Source organism: Salvelinus alpinus, chromosome 37, assembly GCF_045679555.1.
Source record: "Salvelinus alpinus chromosome 37, SLU_Salpinus.1, whole genome shotgun sequence".
Classification (NCBI taxonomy): domain Eukaryota; kingdom Metazoa; phylum Chordata; class Actinopteri; order Salmoniformes; family Salmonidae; genus Salvelinus; species Salvelinus alpinus.
This window is the reverse complement of record NC_092122.1, coordinates 7,285,587-7,306,502: the sequence shown is the minus strand read 5'-3', so window position 1 is coordinate 7,306,502 and position 20,916 is coordinate 7,285,587. Positions and strand designations below refer to the sequence as shown.

Below are 20,916 nucleotides of genomic sequence, written 5' to 3'. Positions count from 1 at the left end.
AGATTCTCTACAAAATGTAATGTTCTAAAGTTACTGTCCTATGGCTTCTGTCCAAAAGGTTTGGTCAAAATAGATTCTGTCCAAAAGCCAAAAAGTTATATCCATCTTCCTGTCGGACAGCATCCCCCCTCCCGCTGCCCTCAGAACAGCCTCCATTCATTGGGATCGACTCTACAAGGTGTCGAAAGCGTTCCACAGGGATGCTGGCCCATGTTGACCCCAATGCTTCCTACAGTTGTGTCAAGTTGGCTGGAGGTCCATTCTTGATACACACATGAAACTGTTGAGGGTGAAAAACCCAGCAGCGTTGCAGTTCTTGACACAAACCGGTGTGCCTGGCACCTACCAACATACCCCGTTCAAAGGTACTTAAATATTTTATCTTGGCCATTCACCCTCTGAATGGCACACATACACAGTCAGTGTCTCAATTGTCTCAAGACTTAAAAATCCATCTTTAACTAGTCTCCTTCCCTTCATCTACACTGACTGAAGTGGATTTAAAACGGGTGACATTGATGGATCAAAGCTTTCACCTGGATTCACCTGGTCAGTCTGTCATGGAAAGAGCAGGTGTTCTTCATGTTGTTTATACTCAGTGAATGTAGCAGAGGAACACCTAATACTCCCCCTGAGCATTTGTGTGTCTTGGATGAGTTTTCTGGTATGGTCCTAAATCCACCCCACAGCTGTTAAAAGCAAACACAAAACTGAAATGCTTTTGGCAGCAGCAACAAGTGTCCTTGAATAACCATCCTAGCTTCCCACATGGAATTGGAAAGGACATCAAACTCCGCAAAAACACGTTTTTTTACCTCAGTTCTACTAAAGAACTGACTTGGAGGGAAACAATATTCACCACTTAGACAACAGAACACAACGATCTTGACGAGCAATTTAAGCACAGTTTTCGGTATCATCTGGTATTATCATCAGGTACTGTATATCTGATCTCTCCCTAATGTGTAAACAGAAAAAAAACACATGGAATCTGATATTTTGAGTTGAGATATGAACCACATCCATATGTGGATCTCAATCCTGATAAAATGTAATGCTCCATATGCGACCTCAGTCTGGACCATAGAATTAGAATAATTTAATAGAATCTCTATGATTTGGACTTTTTGGATTTGGATTTTTTGCCTTTTGTGTTTTTGTCTTTTTACACAACCAGCCATTACAACGAAAACTCCCCAGGAACACTTGTTTCCATCCAGTTTTCATGAGAGTAAAGTCATGCTAAAAAAAATAAAAAAAATAATGACTGGTGTGATGGAAACAGGAAGGTTTGGTACAATTTTATAAGTGCAGATATTTTTGTGTCGGGAAAATTAATGGTGAAATAAATGGCGGTGGAAAAGCCTATATGTGCAAAAAATATTGATATAATAACCATAATATCGAAGTAGTCACGGGATGATATGGTGTGTGGTCCTCCCACTATGATTTGCAAAACCATGCACGTTATTAGGCTACAGGTGAAATAATTGATGATAAACTTCACAGGGTGGAGTGCACGTACGGTGGTCGAGAGTCTTATTCTGGTGACATGATTGAATTCCGTTTCACTAATAAAAATATTCTTGCTCTTACCTATAATCCATCATGGGGCGACAGGTAGCCTAGTGGTTAGAGCGTTGGGCCAGCAAGGTTGATGGATCGATTCCCCGAGCTGACAAGGTAAAAATCTGTCGTTCTTTACCACTACGTTCTTTTGGTGGTTGACAATAAATAAAAATGTGGATTGGATTAATGACATCTATTATAATCAACAGGGATTCGTGAATGATACTGGGGATGCAGTAAAGGGGTTCTCTGACCAATTATTCGCCACCTCCCTCATGACCTGGTAAAATAGACTGACTCTCGATATGTTAATTTGCAGAAAAGGGCGGGGTATATAGAATGATGGGGTTTCATTGCTGTACGTTTATTTTTTAATAACACAGCTCCAGACAGATCAGTGACCAAGGCCCTGGCTGGTTTAACCACATTAGCTCACGAATTAGCAGAGAACTCTGGGGTGGATAATTCTCTAACAAATTGGTTTGACAGTATGTTTGAGAAATTGAAAAATTTAATTATCATTGTGTTGTGGGCAACTTTCACCTGTATGAGTGTTTTGATTCTGTGTGGATGTTGTTTGATTCCATGTATGAGAGGTTTGATCACCAGGACTCTGGAGAGATCAATGACGCAACCGATGGTGAGGTACGGACCGATTCCGAGCTCCGTCCAGTGGGATGACAAATACAGGCCTCCAGGCCTAGGAGATGGCTCCGTTTCTTTTAACTACGAAGACTGTTTTTTAATGAAAATTGTAATAAAAAACCTAACAGGAAGCGTTATGATTGGATGTAGGCCTATAACAGTCAATGATGGATATCGAAGGTACATACATGTATTGGTTTGAATTATTCTTGTATACCATTTATGTTTCCATATAGCATTTGAGGTATCAGTGTGTATTATTTAGTCATTAAGGGTGGATTGTTGATGGAATTTATATGTTTAAATGAATGATTAGAATATTCCACCCTGAAACCATAAGGACAGTGAAATTGATCAGAATCATAAAATTATAATTAATGTGTGTAGTGTTAGTCAGTAAAATTATAATAAATTATGTTTGTAGTTTTAGTCATGTGTGTAGTTTTAGTCAGAATTAGGGTAAACAATATAACTGTACAATATGTCTCTACGGTGTTTTAAACAGACTGTCTTATCAAAATTCGGTGCTGATCTGGCTAGGGGCCTCTGAAAGATTGGGGAAAGGAAGTACTTCCCACGGTCTCCCTATCTTGAGGGAGGACGGGGAGGGATTCTCACGGCCTCCCCTAATCTTTGTCGGCTGGGTAGTAGGACAGTATGTGCGTAGGATACCTAATGTTTGTGTGTGTACATATGTGTGTAAGGAGTCTGTGTGTGAAAGTATGTGCGTCAGTATAAAATGAATGGTTTTGTACAACTAACCAGCGCTCTCGCGAATAAACATTTTGACTATTTAGCTGGGCCTCCGTCCGTTTCATTCGACCAGTATCTTACAAATTCTGGGTTGCAGACTGAGTAGTTTAATTGAATTGGGTTATGAACATTGAGAACATAATTCTCGTGACAGCCATTGAACAAGGCATTTAACCTACTGTTCCCCGGTAGGCCGTCATTGTAAATAAGAATTTGTTCATAACTGGCTTGCCTAGTTAAATAAATCAAATGTAGCCTACCAGCGCTGTATCTGCGAGCTGCTGGCTAGAGATTTTTATTTAGTGCGAAAAGGTACATTTCGTGTGCACAATGTCATCACGCACTGATTTTTATCCGTGACTAGTCTGTTTGGTGGAAACTGCGCATATTTTGTTTATCCGGATTTTAGAATATTCGCATGAAAATCTGTCGCCAATTGGATGGAAAACTAGTTAGTGACAGAAAATGAGCATTGCATCTGTGTGCTACTTCAGAGGCTACATCAGTGTGATTGTGCAAATCCGACATGGGTCACATAAAACTGTGTGGACAGTCAGAAAAAAAGAATGTGTAAACAGCTGGCAGATTGGTAAAATAACAATTAATAAAGTGTCTACTGAAAGGTCATTTTAGTTATTTTTCTAATCCCACTGCCTGGCAAACTGTATTTTCATACATTTAAAACAAATAATTTGCTCTCTTTATCTCTATTTCCATCCCTCTATTCAATCATTCTAGCTTATCTCTTCTAAATACACACTACAAATAGTCCATGAGTTATGTCATGTGGACTCAGTTCGACCTCGCAGTTTCATGTGTGGGTTTAGCCAACATGATGAGTACTGGGAACTGAGAGACAATGGCCATAGGCCACACTGAAACCAAAGTTAACAGCTGTTAATACTGTCTTTTCCCACTACTTGGTCCAACCCTCCCATCACGCTTCTACAGGCCTGCAGCAAGCATTCCAGTACTCAGATATAGTGGCTGTCATGGACTTTTGCCATACGTCCATGTGTTCCCATTAAGTAGTCGTTCCCTTGTTGCCATGGACCTGTCCTACAGTAAGTCCCGTTGTTGCTATGTCCATGCTGTCCCCAGTGTATTGCCACTAAGGGTGCCAAGCTTACTGCTCAGGTGTAATTCCCACAGTGCTAGGGGCCTGGAACTGTGACATACCTGCTATAACCCCTTTCGTAAACCATTCATAGGGGACATTGGTCCTACAGGCTTACCACAGTGCACAAGGGAGAGGACAAAGGACACGCTCTACCCTGCTGCACCCACTCCATCTTTGGCATAGCTACACAGGCATCACCTGGAACAGATTGAAATAAACACCCACCTACTATTAAATATAAATATCAACAATGCAGGAAATCTTATTTCAGTTTGTGGGAGCAGACATACCAGGGGGTTATTCAGGTATTCAGACAGGCCGTGGAACATCACTGGACAGTCAGGTAGAAATATTAAGTGTAGATCAGACAGCTCTGTAGCACATGAGAGATTCATGTCTACTCTATTCATTAAATGCTATATGTACCGTTCAAAGACCCCATGTGAATATGTCTCAGCTGTTGTCTGCTCAAATCATGCCAAGCTGCTGGTGATGAGAGCTCTGGTCATCACTCACTACTGATGGAAGGGTTGCCAGAGGGCTTAGTGCACATGCACGCACACATCCACGTGCACGCCTTTAACGTGCTCAAACATCAAAACACTCAGGAGTCGCTCTCCCTCAAACAACCCTAGGCCCAAGCAAACACTTATTGTACGGTACATATCCTACTGTACAAAGGCTGGTCATATTTAACATCATACCTCACATCCATCCCACAGAAAACAGGAGAGCGTCGCTGTAAATATTAACATTTATTTGAGTGTACAATTTAATAGTCCATTATTCTTCCAACCTAATTTCTGAAGGTTTGAGGTCCATATATCCTGGATACTGAACAGTTTCACTAACCGTGAAAAACAGACAGAGCGATACTGTAAAAAACAGCATTGGTTCCTTTCCCCAATGAGAAAGCAGTATCCCTCCGTGTAGAGCCAGGTTAGCGTCAATGGTAGATGAGTGTTAGTGTAGTACACTGGTTCTGAAGGACAGTTTGTTAGTGAAACAGTTCAGATGTCATATTAAAAGTTGACTAAACTAATTCATCCTCAAGCTTTGCATCCGCACCGACCTGATTCAAACAAATAACTGTAGGCGGCTGGTTGCTACAGTAAAACAAATATGTTTGTAGAGTATACTGTAATGTAACTGATGAAACAAACCGAAACGCAGAGCAGACAGCTGTGTGTGTGTGTGATATCGGTAGCCTTTAAAGCATAACGTTGCAGATACTGCTCTGTATTCACCTACTGAGCCTCTTCTTTCAATTCGTGCAAAAATACAAACTCTGAGTAGATTTACCATCGACAGCGAATGGGACTAAATAATCCAACAGAGCTGATTTCGTAAGAAAATAAGAGAGTGCTAAACTAGGATTTTTGAACAAGTCAAAATGAAGTAAGAGAAGGGTATGAAAATAGTGTTCTCGATTTTTAACAACTATAACATGAAGGGCTCTGTCAGTTTGTTTATTTTTTCTCCCTCCAGGTCACTGACTGAACTCTGCAGATCAAGAGAAACCTGACATAAAAAATGGTAATGCAGGAGAGAAGAACAACTTTACAGAAAGACAACATGACAAACCTTTACAGATTAAATGAGGTATTGCACAGAATAAAATTTAAAAAAAATAAGCATAAAGGCAACAAAAATATACAGCAAATTGATAAAACATTTACATTATCATTTGAATAAGATTTAGAAAAACAATTTAGGAACAATGTAGTGTTGTCATAATTATCCGGGGGGGGGGGGGGGGGGGTCACTAGTCATCCCACTCATCATCATCCTCAAAGTCCTCTTCCTCATCATCATCGTCATCATCATCTAGGGAGAGAGACACACAAACATAGAAAATACATTGGTATGAATATAACAGCAACCACTGATATATATGTGTGTGTGTGTGTGTGTGTGTGTGTGTGTACCAGAGGAGTGGATGGCTTTGCTCCTCTTCTGCATCACCTCCATCAGAGCTCCTACGATGCCGGCTGAAGGAGTGGCGGGTCCTCCCGACCCTGGTTCGTCAGTCACCTGGAACACACAGGAATACACACCAGTCAACACGCTCCAGTATAGGGGAACGTGCATCTAGTATCACTAGGATAGGGGAAGTCTGAAGGGGCTGCATGGTCAAGTTGACGGCTGCATTGGTCGTACAGCAGCTACTGCGATACAGCCTCTGTAGAAGTCAGGCCATTCATACTTCCTGCGCTTCGCAGAGCTGCTGTAAAGGAAGACGTCAAGGAAGTGAGTTTTTGTTTATAGAGGACTTCCCGCCCCCACCTACCGTCAACCAATCATGTCAATGCAGAGCTATACGGCGCAATACGGAGCCCTCCACATGGTTACAAAATATAGGAGGCGCACGGCGATGCGGTACAGAGCTCGATTAATCTCTGCAACTGCATCACCCCCCCCGTACGCAGCATCTGGGTCGCAACGCCGGAGCAATCACAAATGGGCTTTTAGTGGTTGAGGTAGGAGCTAGGGAACATGGGCATAGGGGTTAGAGTGTAGTGTATAAGGTAATGTCCACTCACAGCCTTGAGCTGTTTGCCCTGTCGTATCTGTTCGAGGAGACCGTCTCGGCCGGTGCTGGTGGAAACGGGCCTCTCCTTCTGCTCCACCTTCTTCAGCGGAGCACCCTCCCTGATCTGGCTCAACAGAGCTGAGGGTTTACCAGCACCTCCACCCCCTCCATCAGCTTCCAGCAGCATGGGTGGGGGAGGAGGGCCGGGAGGCGGGGGAGGAGGAGGGGGTGCTCCGGAACCCATACCTGCTGGGGCGGAGGAGGGAGGCGGGGGAGGAGGTGGGGCATGGGGAGCCAGGGAGGCATGCGAAGGCTGGGGAGGAGGGGGCAGAGGACCTCTGGTTGGGGGTGGGGGTGGAGCTCCCATGCCTGTTCTGGAGGGGGGAGGTGGTGGTGGGGCTGAGGTGGGCGCTCTGGAGGGGGGAGGAGGGGGAGGGGCGCCCCTTCCCCTGATGGGTGGGGGCGGTGGGCCGGAGGTCTGGTGTGGGGGAGGGGGTGGTGGTCCACCTCTGGAAGGGGGGGGTGGGGGGGCTGGACCAGAGAGAAGATAAATTATTTTTGCATGGAATCGACTATTGCATATACACACACACACTGAGCCTACTGTACACTTCACAACATGCTTTCAATTCTAGAAGAACCTCAGGAGGAAAAGCAGCAATAAATACAGCTCAATTGCTGGTATGACAGCATGCAGTAATGACTGTAGTCACTAGGGACAGCTATGCTTCATGTTATTCTCCTCACCTAACCCAGAAACTCAAAACAAAAACTCTGTGGCAGCATAGCATTGACTAACATGACACTAAAGTCAAAAGGCAAACGTCTCGTCAGCACACTGCAAACTGACTCCTGGTCTGGCCTGTCAAGGTCGACATGTTAGATCCAGCCCGAGGTTGCACAGCTCCGTATCCACAACGCGTCTGCGATTCGTAGTGCTGATCTAGGCTCTTTCCATATAATCTCATTCATTATGATCTAGAAGAGGAAACTGAGCCTAGATCAACACTCCCACTCAGACACTGTGGATAGAGACCCTGGTCTTCAAGGGCATCAGTCCTGAGGAACTCAAGGGCCTGAGTAGTGCACCCCTGTGTTAGACCAGCGATTCCCAAAACTCGGTCCTGGGAGCACATTTTTTGGTGTTTGCCCTAGCACTATGCAGCTGATTCAAATACACAAAGTTTAGGGCAACAAAACGTGCACACAGGACCCAGTTTGGGAAACCCTGTGTTCGACTTTGGGACAGAGATGGAACTACTCTTTTGTCCTCCAGAGGTCAGAGTTAGTCTATCAGACAGCTCCCAGTCAGGTTAATGCCACAGCAGCACCATGCAGAGATAAACCAACCTACCACACCACCTTGGAGGTGGAGGACCTGAGGAACACACGATGAACATTAGACTCCAGAGCACTAAACAATCTATATGGACACTATCACAGTTTAGGCTACAACTTGTTTGTCAGTCACTATGGATATTCTTCTGACAAAACACAGATCCTAAAGCCCTTCGTTCCCCCCCACACACACACCTTGTCTGCGGAGCTCGATCTTGACGGCCTCCACGCCTCCCTTCTTCTCGATGAAGTCATAGATGACCTTGGAGGTCTCCTTGTCCTTCAGCTGGGCCTCGGAGATGCCACACATGTCAAACAGGTTCTTTAGCTCCGGGTCTAGGTTGTTCAACTGGAGGAGAGAAGAGAACACTGGGTTGGAACCACACTGAAACACTGGGAAAGAAACTAACAGGAATAGAACCCAATGCCGGGTTAGAACCACTATCAGTTAGAACTTCACTCAGCACTTCAATTGGTTAGAACCTCAATGAGTTGGAACGTCACAGGGATAAAAACATTACTCAGTTAGAAACACATGTCAGAGCTGGCGGTCTCATGTTCAGAAACTGCTCTGATGTTGGCACCCCTGTTGTAAACAGCCCCTGCATCGCCACCTGGTGGGTGAGGGGAACTGTGCCAGGTTGGCACTGCCTAACCGGTAGAGTGGATTGAAGGCTGTGGGATTATATTCACACAGAACTAGATTACACAGGTTTATATCACATCTACTTTAAACCACTACTCTAGCTCTCTGGGCAGAGACACAAAACAACAGCTTAGTTTATGTAATTCAGGTTGTGTTCTTTTATGTAATGACTGCTTACTCCTTACTGCTGTGAGGGGTATTCTTTCCTGTGCCTGTCGAACCATGTTAAAACATCCTATATCTCTTTCTCTTAGACTCGCTCATCTCTCTCTCCACGTAAGTTCTCGAAAGTATTAAAGCTCTGAAACTCAAAATCATTGAAATCTTATTTTAGAAATGTCAACAAATCACCCGGTTCCCGTCTGTTCGGTGTGCGTGTGGAACACCAGGCAATAATTACTTATCATCCTTTTTTGGGAAACTACTGAATGGATTACGCAGAAACAGGTTTAGGATGTGAAATCTCCTTGTGTAACTCTGGGCTGGCAGTGACTTCTGCAGTGGGCAGAGATGAGAGATGTCATAATATTTCATATTTAGTTTGGAGGAGAATCATGTCTGACTAACACTACATCAGAAATAAACAGGTTCTGAGCCTGAGAACTGGTAAGGGGGATAAAAACACAACCCCCCCCCCTCTCCACTCCCCTCTTTCTCCCAGTAATACACATCCTCAGAGAAACCATCCCACTGTCCAGGCCTACTGGTTTGAGTTTGCAAGAAAGGCATTTCACTGTAGTTGTGCATGTGACATTAACACTTGAAATGTCCCATACGTTATATGACAGAGGCTAGCTAGACCACCGCGTGAGAAGAGGCAGATCACAGGTCACATGGGATCTTCCCATACCATTAGAAGTAGGGGATGATTCTACGAGCCAGATGCTACAGTGTAGACAACAACATCTCCTCAGTAAGAACCCAGTCTGTCATACTCACATCGAAGCCTGTGTTGGGGTCCCAGCCGACGTGGCCAACGTGCCTGGAAGAAAACACATGATCAGAGAGAGGAGTACAGAGCCTGAGGGAATGATCACATAGGCTACCTACTATACACACACACAACAAACCCGATACTCAGGGAATGAGAGAACACAGAGGAAGTGTAAACCCCAAAAATATAGCCTAGCTAGAAAGGTAACTCCAAGCACATTTTCACTAAGAGCAGCTGTTTCAACAAGGGTGAATCATGTGGCAAAAATGTATGTCTTGACTTGGACACTGCACCCTCCACACTGTCAGGCTTTGTAAAAGCACCTGTGAATAGGCTATGTCAGACACTCCAGAGACTGTAATTAGCTGAATATTAGGAGTTGAGAAATAAAGTTGGATAGAAAGATACTGCTAATTCAAAATGTGTTTATTCTGTTGTTGCTAGTGATATTCATAAAAACATTGAACATATATCACCCCCCCACAACATGGTGCTGCCACCCCCGTGCTTCATGGTTGGGACGGTGTTCTTCAGCTTGCAAGCCTCCCCCTTTTTCCTCCAAACATAACGATGGTGATTTTGGCCAAACAGTTCTAGTTTTGGTTCATCAGACCAGAGGACATTTCTCTAAAAACTACAATCTTTGTCCCCATGTGCAGTTGCAACCCGTAGTCAGGCTTTTCTTATGGCGGTTTTGGAGCAGTGGCTTCTTCCTTGCTGAGCGGCCTTTCAGGTTATGTCGATATAGGACTCGTTTTACTGTGGATATAGATACTTTTGTACCCGTTTCCTCCAGCATCTTCACAAGGTCCTTTGCTGTTGTTCTGTGATTGATTTGCACTTTTCGCACCAAAGTACGTCCATCTCTAGGAGACAGAACGCGTCTCCTTCCTGAGCGGTATGACGGCTGAGATTAAATATTTGAGATCAGATGACCTGGCCTCCACTATCACTCAACCAAATTAAGATGGTTTGGGATGAGTTGGACTGCAGAGTGAAGGAAAAGCAGCCAACAAGTGCTCAGCACATGTGGGAACTCCTTCAAGACTGTCAGAAGAGTGTGCAAAGCTGTCATCAAGGCAATGGGTGGATACTTTGAAGAATATATTTCGATTTGTTTAAAACTTTTTCGGTTACTAGATGATTCCATGTGTTATTTCATAGTTTTGATGTCTTCACTATTATTCTACAACGTGGAAAATAGTATAAAGAAAAACCCTTGAATGATATTGTAGTATTGACTACCACAGTGTCCTCGCATCAATCATGCCAGATACATATTACATGGGATTAGAAATATGTTCAGGATTAAAAAGTCCCATCAACTCTTTGCCACACATTAACACACGGCAGTATGGCTAGAGGTACTCCTCTATACATTAGCCGTGCAATACCCCCCAGATGACCCCAACGGGACACATCCTAACTTGACATCACAGTGACGAACTAGATGTTCCCCACAAATCTAATGTGAGGATTCAACCCACACTGTGGGCTTGTGAATGACCCTTACTACTCAGGTGTCACAAAAAAGAGCAGAATTTAATAACAGAATACACCTAAATGGAACAGAATATAACAGAATCATATAGAGGAATAAATTAGAAAGAAATGGAATACTCACTGGAAGTTGCTGGGCGTTCCGATGTCTGCCTTGGTCAGCTTCTTGCCCTTCTTTCCCTTCACTTTCTTCTCCTTCTTGTTGTTGTTGAAGCTGCTGCTCACCATGTTGTTCATCTGCGAGGTGTGTCCGTGGAACCGGGACACAGTGTTGATCTCTGGGTTCTTGATGTCCACCGTGGCCATGGGCAGGGCCGGGCCTGGGGGGGTGAACAGAAGAGAGTCAGAACTACTGTACCCACAATGCAACAGGCGCGGAGTGTCTTGGTCTGGGGGAGACCAGAGTCTCAGATCTAGGCAGTTTAACATACAGATTACAATAGAGACTTTTGACATTTCATTAAATGAGGTCTACTTCCATCGTTGACGCGTCCTCCTCCAATTAGTTCAATGAGAGGGCACACAGGGCGAGACAGTGGGTTGCCTTTTAACACCTGGAGAGTTCTGCCAATGCCACAACACCCTATCTGCTGCTGTGATCACTTTACATTCTCACTAAGCACTCCTCGTGTACAACCATCTCCTCTCCAATGCCTCCCATCAGGCTTAGGGGCAGTCAGAGAGATATGTCTGCTAACCAACGCACAGCAGACAAGAAAAACTACTACAACACTGACTGGATGAGACGTGTGTGGAATCCTCACACCGAATAATATTTGCCACTACCTGCGGCTCACACGTCATGTGACACCCACACAGTGGTCAAACCAAACTGAATTCTATGGACATGAGTGTCCTGACTCCCGAGCCACCTACCTCTGTGGCTGGAGTCCCCACGGGGGCTCTTCCGGACCGAGGGCGAGACTGAGGGACTACAGTCACCGGGAGTTCCGTCCCCCTTCCTCCCCCCTCTGTCACCCTTACACCCTCTGGCAGCTGCCATGTTGACGTCCAGCAGCATTTCGCCCACCACACCGCAGGCCTGGTCCCCGTGGCGTAGCGAGAGGCGGTTGGTAGGGTCCGAGGGGGGCGCATATAGTTCCTCCTGGGGAAGGATCAGGCAGTGGAGGGTGGAGAGACACCCTCCCGGATGGATCCCCCCCCCTCTTCCCCCCTCAGATAGGTCCTCAGAGGGAGAGGACAGGAAGGTGGTACAGAACATCCTCACAGAGCGATGGCGGCAGCATGGGGTGGGGGGGGGCAAGACTAAGTGGTGCCCAGTCCTGGGATATAGCTTAAGAGTTCCACTGATCCAGAGATCTATAGGTCCCGAGAATCAGAGAGACATCCCGAGAGGAACACAGGGTGTGCGAGCCACAGAACTGAAGAACCAACTCCAGGATTTTCAGATCCAGAGAACCAGGTGGAGGAGCAACCAGAGAGATCAAGAGAGGAGACTGAGCAGGGTACGGACCAGACAGACAGCAGGTGGAGCCAGGCAGACTAAGACCCTCCGGCTAAGTGAGGTGCCTAGGGTTTGGGCAAATGCCACAGCAACAGCTGGCGCCGCCTCCAAACTGAGTACGCTCTCCTCCCCTTCACAACAGGTAGCACTGCCAGGTCCCAGCTCTCTGAGCCCGACTCTTTCCCATACTCTCTCATCCCTTCCCTTCTGCCCTTCTCCACCAGCGGGCCAAACCACACCCCCAACTCCATCCCACCTCTAATCCCAACAAATCACGATGATGCTGGATTTTACATAACCATTAATGCCCACTGCTAATCCACCATAATCCCTGAGGTTCTCTTAAACATGATGAATCTACACCAGAGAGAGGCTGGCTGGGTGGGTGGGAGACAGGACTCAAGAGACAGCATGGAGAAAGGAGGAGAGATGGTGTGAGAAAAAGGGAGAGCGAGAGCGAGACGGGGTGAACAAGAGGGCATTCAAGGCAACAACAAAAACTGGAACCTTCCGGGTGAACACAGTTAATTCCCCAGAGACACACTAGTGAGTCAGACCCAAACAAACACGGTACCACATCCATCTGCCCAACGTGGATCTGGATGTGCCCTCTTCCTATCCGCAAGGTCATTCTCACCTGTCATTACTGCAGACACTGGGACACCACAGACAAACTGCTGTATGGCAACAGGCAGAAGACACAATGCCAGATACACCGGAATGTTGTCTGTATGGGCAAAGCCCAAGCCATGGGCAAAGCCCCACTGTTACTCTAACTTCCGGCGTGGCATACAAAGCCCGCCCTCACGTCTCTCCTTCTCCACGCGAGTGAAACATTTAAAAGTGTTAACCCTCGCAAGGCTGCTGGCCCAGGCGGCATCCCTAGCCACGTCCTCAGAGCATGCGCAGACCAGCTGCCTGGTGTGTTTATGGACATATTCAATCGCTCCCTATCCAAGTCTGCTGTCCCCACATTCTTCAAGATGGCCACCATTGTTCCTATACCCAAGAAGGCAAAGATGAACTAAATGACTACCGCACCGTAGCACTCACTTCTGTCATCATGAAGTGCATTGCGAGACTAGTCAAGGATCATATCACCTCCACCTTACCGGTGATGCAATTGCCATCACACTGCACATTCCCATCTAGACAAGGGGAATACCTAAGAATACCTGCAAGAATGCTGTTCATTGACTACAGCTCAGTATTCACCACCATAGTTCCCTCCAACGCATCATCAGGCCGGAGGCTTCATGATGCCTCCAACTCAATCAAGTTCAGACGACACAACAGTAGTGGGCTTGATTACCAACAATGACGAGACAGCCTACAGGGAGGAGGTGAGGGCACGCCGAGCGTGACTCCCTCAAGGCCATCAGACTGCTAAACAGCAATCACTAACTCAGAGGCTGCTGCCTACATGGAGACCCAATCACTGGCCACTTTAACAAATGGATCACTAGTCACTTGCCACTTTAATAATGTTTACATATCTTACATTACTCATATCATATGTTCACTACCATTCAAAAGTTTGGGGTCACTTAGAAAGGTCTTTGTGTTCCATGAAAACATACATGAAATGAGTTGCAAATTGAATAGGAAATATAGTCAAGATGTTGATTATAGGTTACAAATAATGATTTTTAATTGAAATAATAATTGTGTCCTTCAAACTTTGCTTTCGTCAAAGAATCCTCCATTTGCAGCAATTACAGCCCTGCAGACCTTTGGCATTCTAGTTGTCAATTTGTTGAGGTGATCTGAAGAGATTTCACCCCATGCTTCCTGCAGCACCTCCCACAAGTTGGATTGGCTTGATGGGCACTTCTTACCATACGGTCAAGCTGCTCCCACAACAGCTCAATAGGGTTGAGATCCGGTGACTGTGCTGGCCACCATTATAAACAGAATACCAGCTGACTGCTTCTTCCCTAAATAGTTCTTGCATAGTTTGGAGCTGTGCTTTTGGTTATTGTCCTGTTGTAAGAGGAAAGCACCATCCACAGGATATGGCATGGCGTTGCAAAATAGAGTGATAACCTTCCTTCTTCAAGATCCCTTTTACCCTGTACAAATCTCCCACTTTACCACCACCAAAGCACCCCCAGACCATCACATTACCTCCGCCATGCTTGACAGATAGCATCAAGCACTCCCTCCAGCATCTTTTCTGGGTCTCATGAATGTTCTTTGTGATCCGAACACCTCAAATTTAGATTTTTCTGTCCATAACACTTTCTTCCAATCTTCCTCTGTCCGGTGTCTGTGTTCTTTTGCCCATCTTAATCTTTGATTTTTATTGGCCAGTCTGAGATATGGCTTTTTCTTTGCAACTCTGTCTAGAAGGCCAGCATCCCGGTGTCACCTCTTCACTGTTGATGTTGAGGCTGGTGTTTTGTGGGTACTATTTAATGAAGCTGCCAGTTGAGGACTTGAGGCATCTGTTTCTCAAACTAGACACTAATGTATTTGTCCTCTTGCTCAGTTGTGCACCGGGGCAACCCACTCCTCTTTCTATTCTGGTTAGAGACAGTTTGCGCTGTTCTGTGAAGGGAGTACTACACAGTGTTGTACGAGATCTTCAGTTTCAGTTTTCAGCTGTTCTAACATAATCGCAAAAGAGTTTAGTGATCAATTAGCCTTTTAAAATGAGAAACCTGGATTAGCTAACAACGTGCCATTGGAACACAGGAGTGATGGTTGCTGATAATTGGCCTCTGTACTCCTATGTAGATATGTTTTTTATTTTTTTATTTAACAAATTATCAGCCGTTTCCAACTACAATAGTCATTTACAGCATTAATGTCTACACTATTTCTGATCAATTTGATGTTATTTTAAATGGACAAAACATTTGCTTTTCTTTCAAAAACAGGGACATTTCTAAGTGACCCCAAACTTTTGAACGGTAGTGTATATACTGTATTTTATACCATCTATTGCACCTTGCCTATGCCGCTCGGCCATCGCTCAACCATATATTTATATGTACATATTCTCATTCACCCCTTTTAGATTTGTGTGTATTAGGCTGTAGTTGGGGAATTGTTAGATTACTTGTTTGATATTACTGCACTGACGGAACCAGAAGCACGAGCATTTCGCTACGCTCGCATTAACATCTGCTAACCATGTGCACGTGACCAATACAATTTGATTCGAGCAACCCTCAGGGGACAGGATAGGTCTAGGCCGCGCCATGTAAAAACATCACCCTCAGCAATCTGTTTACAGGTCACTGCTGTGATGAAGAGAAAATGTCACAAATTCTGACCTCCCCCTTTCCTCTACCCCCTCACCACAACTCCTTCCGTTCCACATAGCCATTGCTATGACTGTTAGGGGACTGGGGTAGTGTGAGTGCTGTGAAGTAACTAACATTAGCAGCTGAATTAAATCCTCTTAGCCTAATTAAGCAGAGCAGGGGTTGACACTGTCTGTCCACCTAGTCAGACCAGTACAAACACTATGGGGAGCCAGGCAGAGCAAACTAGCTTTGAAGTACAATAGTATGCACTGTTGCCAAGCGATGCCAAGGAGTGCTATGAAAGTGTGCCACTGTACTGTTCCACAACAGCATCTCTAAATGCTAAACAGCAAACATGACCAGGTCAGAGAGCATCTCTAAAGACCTTTTGACTGCTATAGTATCTGTACAATTGGGAAAGCTCTGGTACCAAGTGACATGAACCGTATCACCCCCAGCCTGTCTGGGTACTGATGAGGGTATTTGAGAATGAGATGCCGCTTTTATATATAACCTTGTAGAGTGTATATATATATATATATATATATATCTCTTATCTATAGCTAAGTGATCTACTGTGGATGTAGGCTGATTATTCATATGGCCTGGTTTGGAGTGTAAGTGTTGTTACAGGTTTGGTATTTTAAGATTGAGGGGAGGGATCGGCTCAACGTCCCTGTGGAACTGGCTTTCTGGAGAGTGTGTGTGTGTGTGTGTGTGCAGAATACCTAAGCATGTCCTGTAAAGTGGATCTATGTACGTAGAAATTGCCTCTCACTACATGCTACAGTCAGATATACAGTACAGTACTTCCATGCCCCTTTTGGTTAAGATTAAGACTGGGGATAGGGCATCTGTTAGTTAGGGGCTTGGGAGAGGTGTTATCTCCAAGACCCTGCTATCAGTAGATTATCCAATGGCTTTACACTGGAACCATTCAATCAAAGCCCTGTGGGGAAGTCAGGGAGTGACTATGGTGTTTGTGGAGGAATATTTTAAGTCAAATAATTTCTGGGTTGTTTGAAAGCGTAGTGTCCACATCAATTTCTGATTAAAATTAAAAAAAGATTCTCCAAAAAAAAGACCTGAGTGAATTTCATGAAGGACCTACCATTTTGACCTGGAGGGTCACGTCTTTTTTCTGTAAAACAAAATGTATAGAATTAAACTCCCGTATCTTGCTGTGTGTTAGTGTTAGTGAAAGGGAGAGGTAAAGGATTGGTATGGAGTTACAGGTGACTGAAGTGTACGGATCAAAGAGGAACTCTTCTGCAAGGGGGGGGGGGGGACAGAGTTAGTTTATAAGCAGGACGGGTGTGTGTGTGTGGATTAATCGTCAAGCGCAGGTGTACGAGTTAGTTTTTTACCAGAACGATCACAGGCAGACTGACAAAACGGAGCTCAAATCTAAGAGAGTCGAGGACCATGATCCATACAGAGACTGCATAGACTCTTGCTGGTTTGGGACAGAGTGCAAACAGTCCTGACCTTGTTATTATAGCAAGCTGATCTCCAGGAGCACTTCAAAAGAGAGGCATGGAAGAGCACTGTTGCCCCTGGACACTGATCTTAGCTGATCAGGCACGTTTATGTTAGGATTAGAGGTCGGCTGATTAATTAGGTCCGATTTCAAGTTTATAACAAATCGGTAATCAGCATTTTTGGACGCCGATTATGGCCGATTACCGAAAAATCATAATTGGTCGACCTCTAGTTAGGATTTCAGAGAGGGTAAAGCTGATTCTAGATCCGCTCCCCTTCTACCGGAGGTAATGGTGGTCCAGAGAGAGAGTGTAGAGAGAGAGAGAGGAGAGAGAGCTGTCAATTGAACAATTAGGAAGTAAAGGAGATGGCATAGAAAGAAGGTGAGATCCATACATCTCAAAATTGAGAGGATCTGTCCAATCATTAGCAGACCAGGCTGAGGTCAGAGGAGAGATGGTTTTAACAGAGGTCTGAGGTCAGTAGAATCAAAGATGGCGGCAGTAGGTAGTAGTCACCAGATTTTCTCTGTCGTCTCCCCAGCAGGTCCCCCACGGCGACCCGGAAATGCTTGGCCTCCTCCTCGCTTGCGAAGTTCAGTCCCATCTGGCACGACTACACACACACACACACATGCACGCCCACACACAAATACGCACACCCACAAACGCAGAAAGTGGAATGTCATAAGAATGAACGAACACCGCAAGCTTGAAAAAAAAACACACACAAGGCAGGTTTTTGACATAAACAAATGACCATGTCATGTGAAAGGACTTGGCTGGAGCAAGAGACATCAAGTACATAGAGAAAGGTATAACTCACATCTCCTGCGAACGTGAAGAAGTAAGATTTGGAAACGGTGATTGCGAAGTTGTTGTAGAGCTCCTGCTCGAACACGGTTTTACCCTCCTGTGGAGAGAGAGAGTGGATATGTTTTGTCACATACACCGGATAGGTGAAGTGAAATGTGTTTTACAGGGTCAGCCATAGTAGTACGGCACACTCGGAGAAAATTAGGATTAAGTGCCTTGCTTAAGGGCACATCAACAGATTTAGTGTGTGTGTGTGTGTGTGTGTCTCTCTCATCTCTATAGTAAAGGACAATCCGTGCTGCCGTGTCCCCGAGTTGGTCTGTGTTTTCTGTGTGAACTAAACCCACCTTGATGTCGAACACCCTGATAAAGTAGGATCGTGCTGGGTTGTCTTTGACCAGACAGGCCACACCACAGCACCTCTTGGTCCAGGCTGAGTTCCTGTCTGCTGCATATACCTGCACCACCGCAGAACACAGCGACTGCAGAGAGACAGAGAAAGAGACAGAGAAAGAGACAGAGAGAGAGAGAGACAGAGAGAGAGAGAGACAGAGAGAGAGAGAGACAGAGAGAGAGAGAGACAGAGAGAGAGAGAGACAGAGAGAGAGAGAGACAGAGAGAGAGAGAGACAGAGAGAGAGAGAGACAGAGAGAGAGAGAGAGAGAGAGAGAGAGAGAGAGAGAGAGACAGAGAGAGAGACAGAGAGAGAGACAGAGAGAGAGACAGAGAGAGAGACAGAGAGAGAGACAGAGAGAGAGACAGAGAGAGAGACAGAGAGAGAGACAGAGGCACAAGGGGTTAATGAAGGATGTGATGAGAGTATAGTACCCCTAATACAAGGGATGAAGGCACTAACTAAGTCGCTCTGGATGAGAGCGTCTGCTGAATGACTAAAATGTCAAATGGATGGAATAGGGATTTAACTGAGACCCACAGACTGTCTATGTTTTACAGTGAAGCAGTGTTGGGTCTCCCTTTAAAAAAAAATGTATTTATTTTTTAAATTAGGTATTCGACCTCAGAGTAATCAAATTTCTGTGTTAAAATAAGTTACATTCAAGGACCCAAGTAAACACAATATCAGGCCGATTCTGCAACAACTAAGAGCGTTGAAGAGCGTGGCTAAACTTCTCTGCTGTTTTGGTCCCGTAGCGGTCATGCTGAAACGTTGTGAAGCGCACCTGTGCACTGAGCAGTCAGTCATACTCTGACTGCGCAAACATTTTGCATCGCGCTCATCTCAAAGTCTGCGGAGCTGCTCAGGGCAACCTCATCTTGCCAAGTCGACCTTTAAATAAAAGGTCAGAAAATAATGTATGCGCAGAAACACTACCGCAGAGGTGTGACAGCACTGGCAGAGTTTAGACTGCCGCAGCTCAGTACATTTCTCAGCAGGAATAAAGTCACCTTGTCCTCATGTGTGCGTACGTGTGCCAGTACTGTCCTCTGTATGGCTTACTGACATCTAGGCAGTCTCCTCACGCAGGACGGTAAAAGTAGCCTGCCAAGCTGCCAATAAAGTGGCGAACACACTCTGTCACTTACTTATAGTAATGAGAGGAGGACAGGAAGGCTGGCCTGTCATAACTTGTCTTTATTGTTGGCAGCAGTGTCTCTCTTACCGTAACAGCCTATAAGCCCTTCTCTATCGGACCGAGCTGTATCACACTGCTGACTGACTAGACCGTAGCCACGTCAGTCATGCATCCAGACCTGTAAGCAGGAGGAGGAGGCCGTCTCAGGAAGCAGTGGTTACCAAGTGAATCTGCTGCAGCAACAAATGTCCTCCGCTCTCTGAAGAGAACTCGTGAAGCTAAAGGGCTAGCTCAAACAGAGATAACTGGAGAGTTATTGCCAAGTGTCTGATGGTCTTAGACTGATGTGGCCAGGCCTTCCTTCCATGCCCATTATGTGTGATCCTGCTGGGGCAGACAGGCCTGCAGCAGGACCCTCTGACTAGGCAGGGATGGATGTCAGGCTCCACTACACAGACTCAAGATCAGGGCCCGGTTTCCCGATACAACTTAGGCTTACAAGTGTTTTTTACAGCCCAAACCAAAAACAGCAGGCAGATAGAATGTTTGCAAATTACAGAGACAGTAGCAAAATATAAGTTTGCTGACGACATGGCTTTGGTAGGATTGATCACCGACGGCGAGGCAGCCTATAGGGAGGTCAGAGACCTGGTAGTATTGTGCCAGGACAACAACCTTTCCCTCAACGTCAGCAAGACAAAGGAGCTGATTGTGGACTACAGGAAATGGTGGGGCGACCACACCCCCACCCACATCGATGGGGCTGTAGTGGAGCGGATTGAGAGCGTCAAGTTCCTCGGTATCCACGTTACTAAGGAATTATCATGGGCCCTCAGATCCTCAAAAAGTTATACATCTGAGCTGCACCATTGAGAGCATCTTGACTGGTTGTGTCACCGCTTGGTACGGCAACTGCAAGGCACCCGATCACGACAGTGGGTGGTAAGTAAGGCCCAGGGGCGGCAGGTAGCCTGGCAGGTAGGAACTGACTAGGTATCCCCCTTACCCTTTCCTCACTGGGGCCGAGCTCCCTGCCGTTTAGTACCTCTATACCAGTCGGTGTCGGAGGAAGGCCCTAAAAATGGTCAAATGGTCAAAGGCTACAAGCAGTACTAGTGCAACAAGTCTGCAACATACAGGATCCTGAAAAGCTTCTACCCCAAGCATACAACTGCTGAACAAGGCTGCTAAATAGCTCATCAAATGGCTACTCAGACTACCTGCATTGCCTCTTTTTTGAACCAACTCTTCCTGCACTGACCATGCACACCCACACTGGACTCTACCCACCCACACACACTGGACTCTACCCACCCACACACACTGG

The 20,916-nt window shown here is 45.6% G+C and overlaps 1 protein-coding gene across 3 annotated transcripts in view; it reads right to left on the bottom strand.

Moving 5' to 3' along the window:
* Positions 1–4,827: 4,827 nt before the first annotated feature.
* Positions 4,828–20,916, bottom strand: part of LOC139565626 (actin nucleation-promoting factor WASL-like) — a 66,808-nt gene continuing 50,719 nt past the window's right edge. Inside the window, exons 2-12 of one of the 3 annotated variants that reach the window (XM_071386075.1) lie at positions 18,402–18,536; positions 18,065–18,151; positions 17,758–17,854; positions 16,869–16,898; positions 11,163–11,358; positions 9,544–9,586; positions 8,154–8,307; positions 7,975–7,998; positions 6,631–7,151; positions 6,016–6,121; positions 4,828–5,914 (exon numbers count right to left, since the gene is read on the bottom strand). In XM_071386075.1, the coding sequence (XP_071242176.1) occupies positions 5,853–5,914; positions 6,016–6,121; positions 6,631–7,151; positions 7,975–7,998; positions 8,154–8,307; positions 9,544–9,586; positions 11,163–11,358; positions 16,869–16,898; positions 17,758–17,854; positions 18,065–18,151; positions 18,402–18,536 (1,455 nt within the window). In that variant the 3' untranslated portion in view covers positions 4,828–5,852. The remainder of the gene's footprint in view (positions 5,915–6,015; positions 6,122–6,630; positions 7,152–7,974; positions 7,999–8,153; positions 8,308–9,543; positions 9,587–11,162; positions 11,359–16,868; positions 16,899–17,757; positions 17,855–18,064; positions 18,152–18,401; positions 18,537–20,916) is intronic. The other 2 variants (XM_071386076.1, XM_071386077.1) reach the window with 2 other exon arrangements.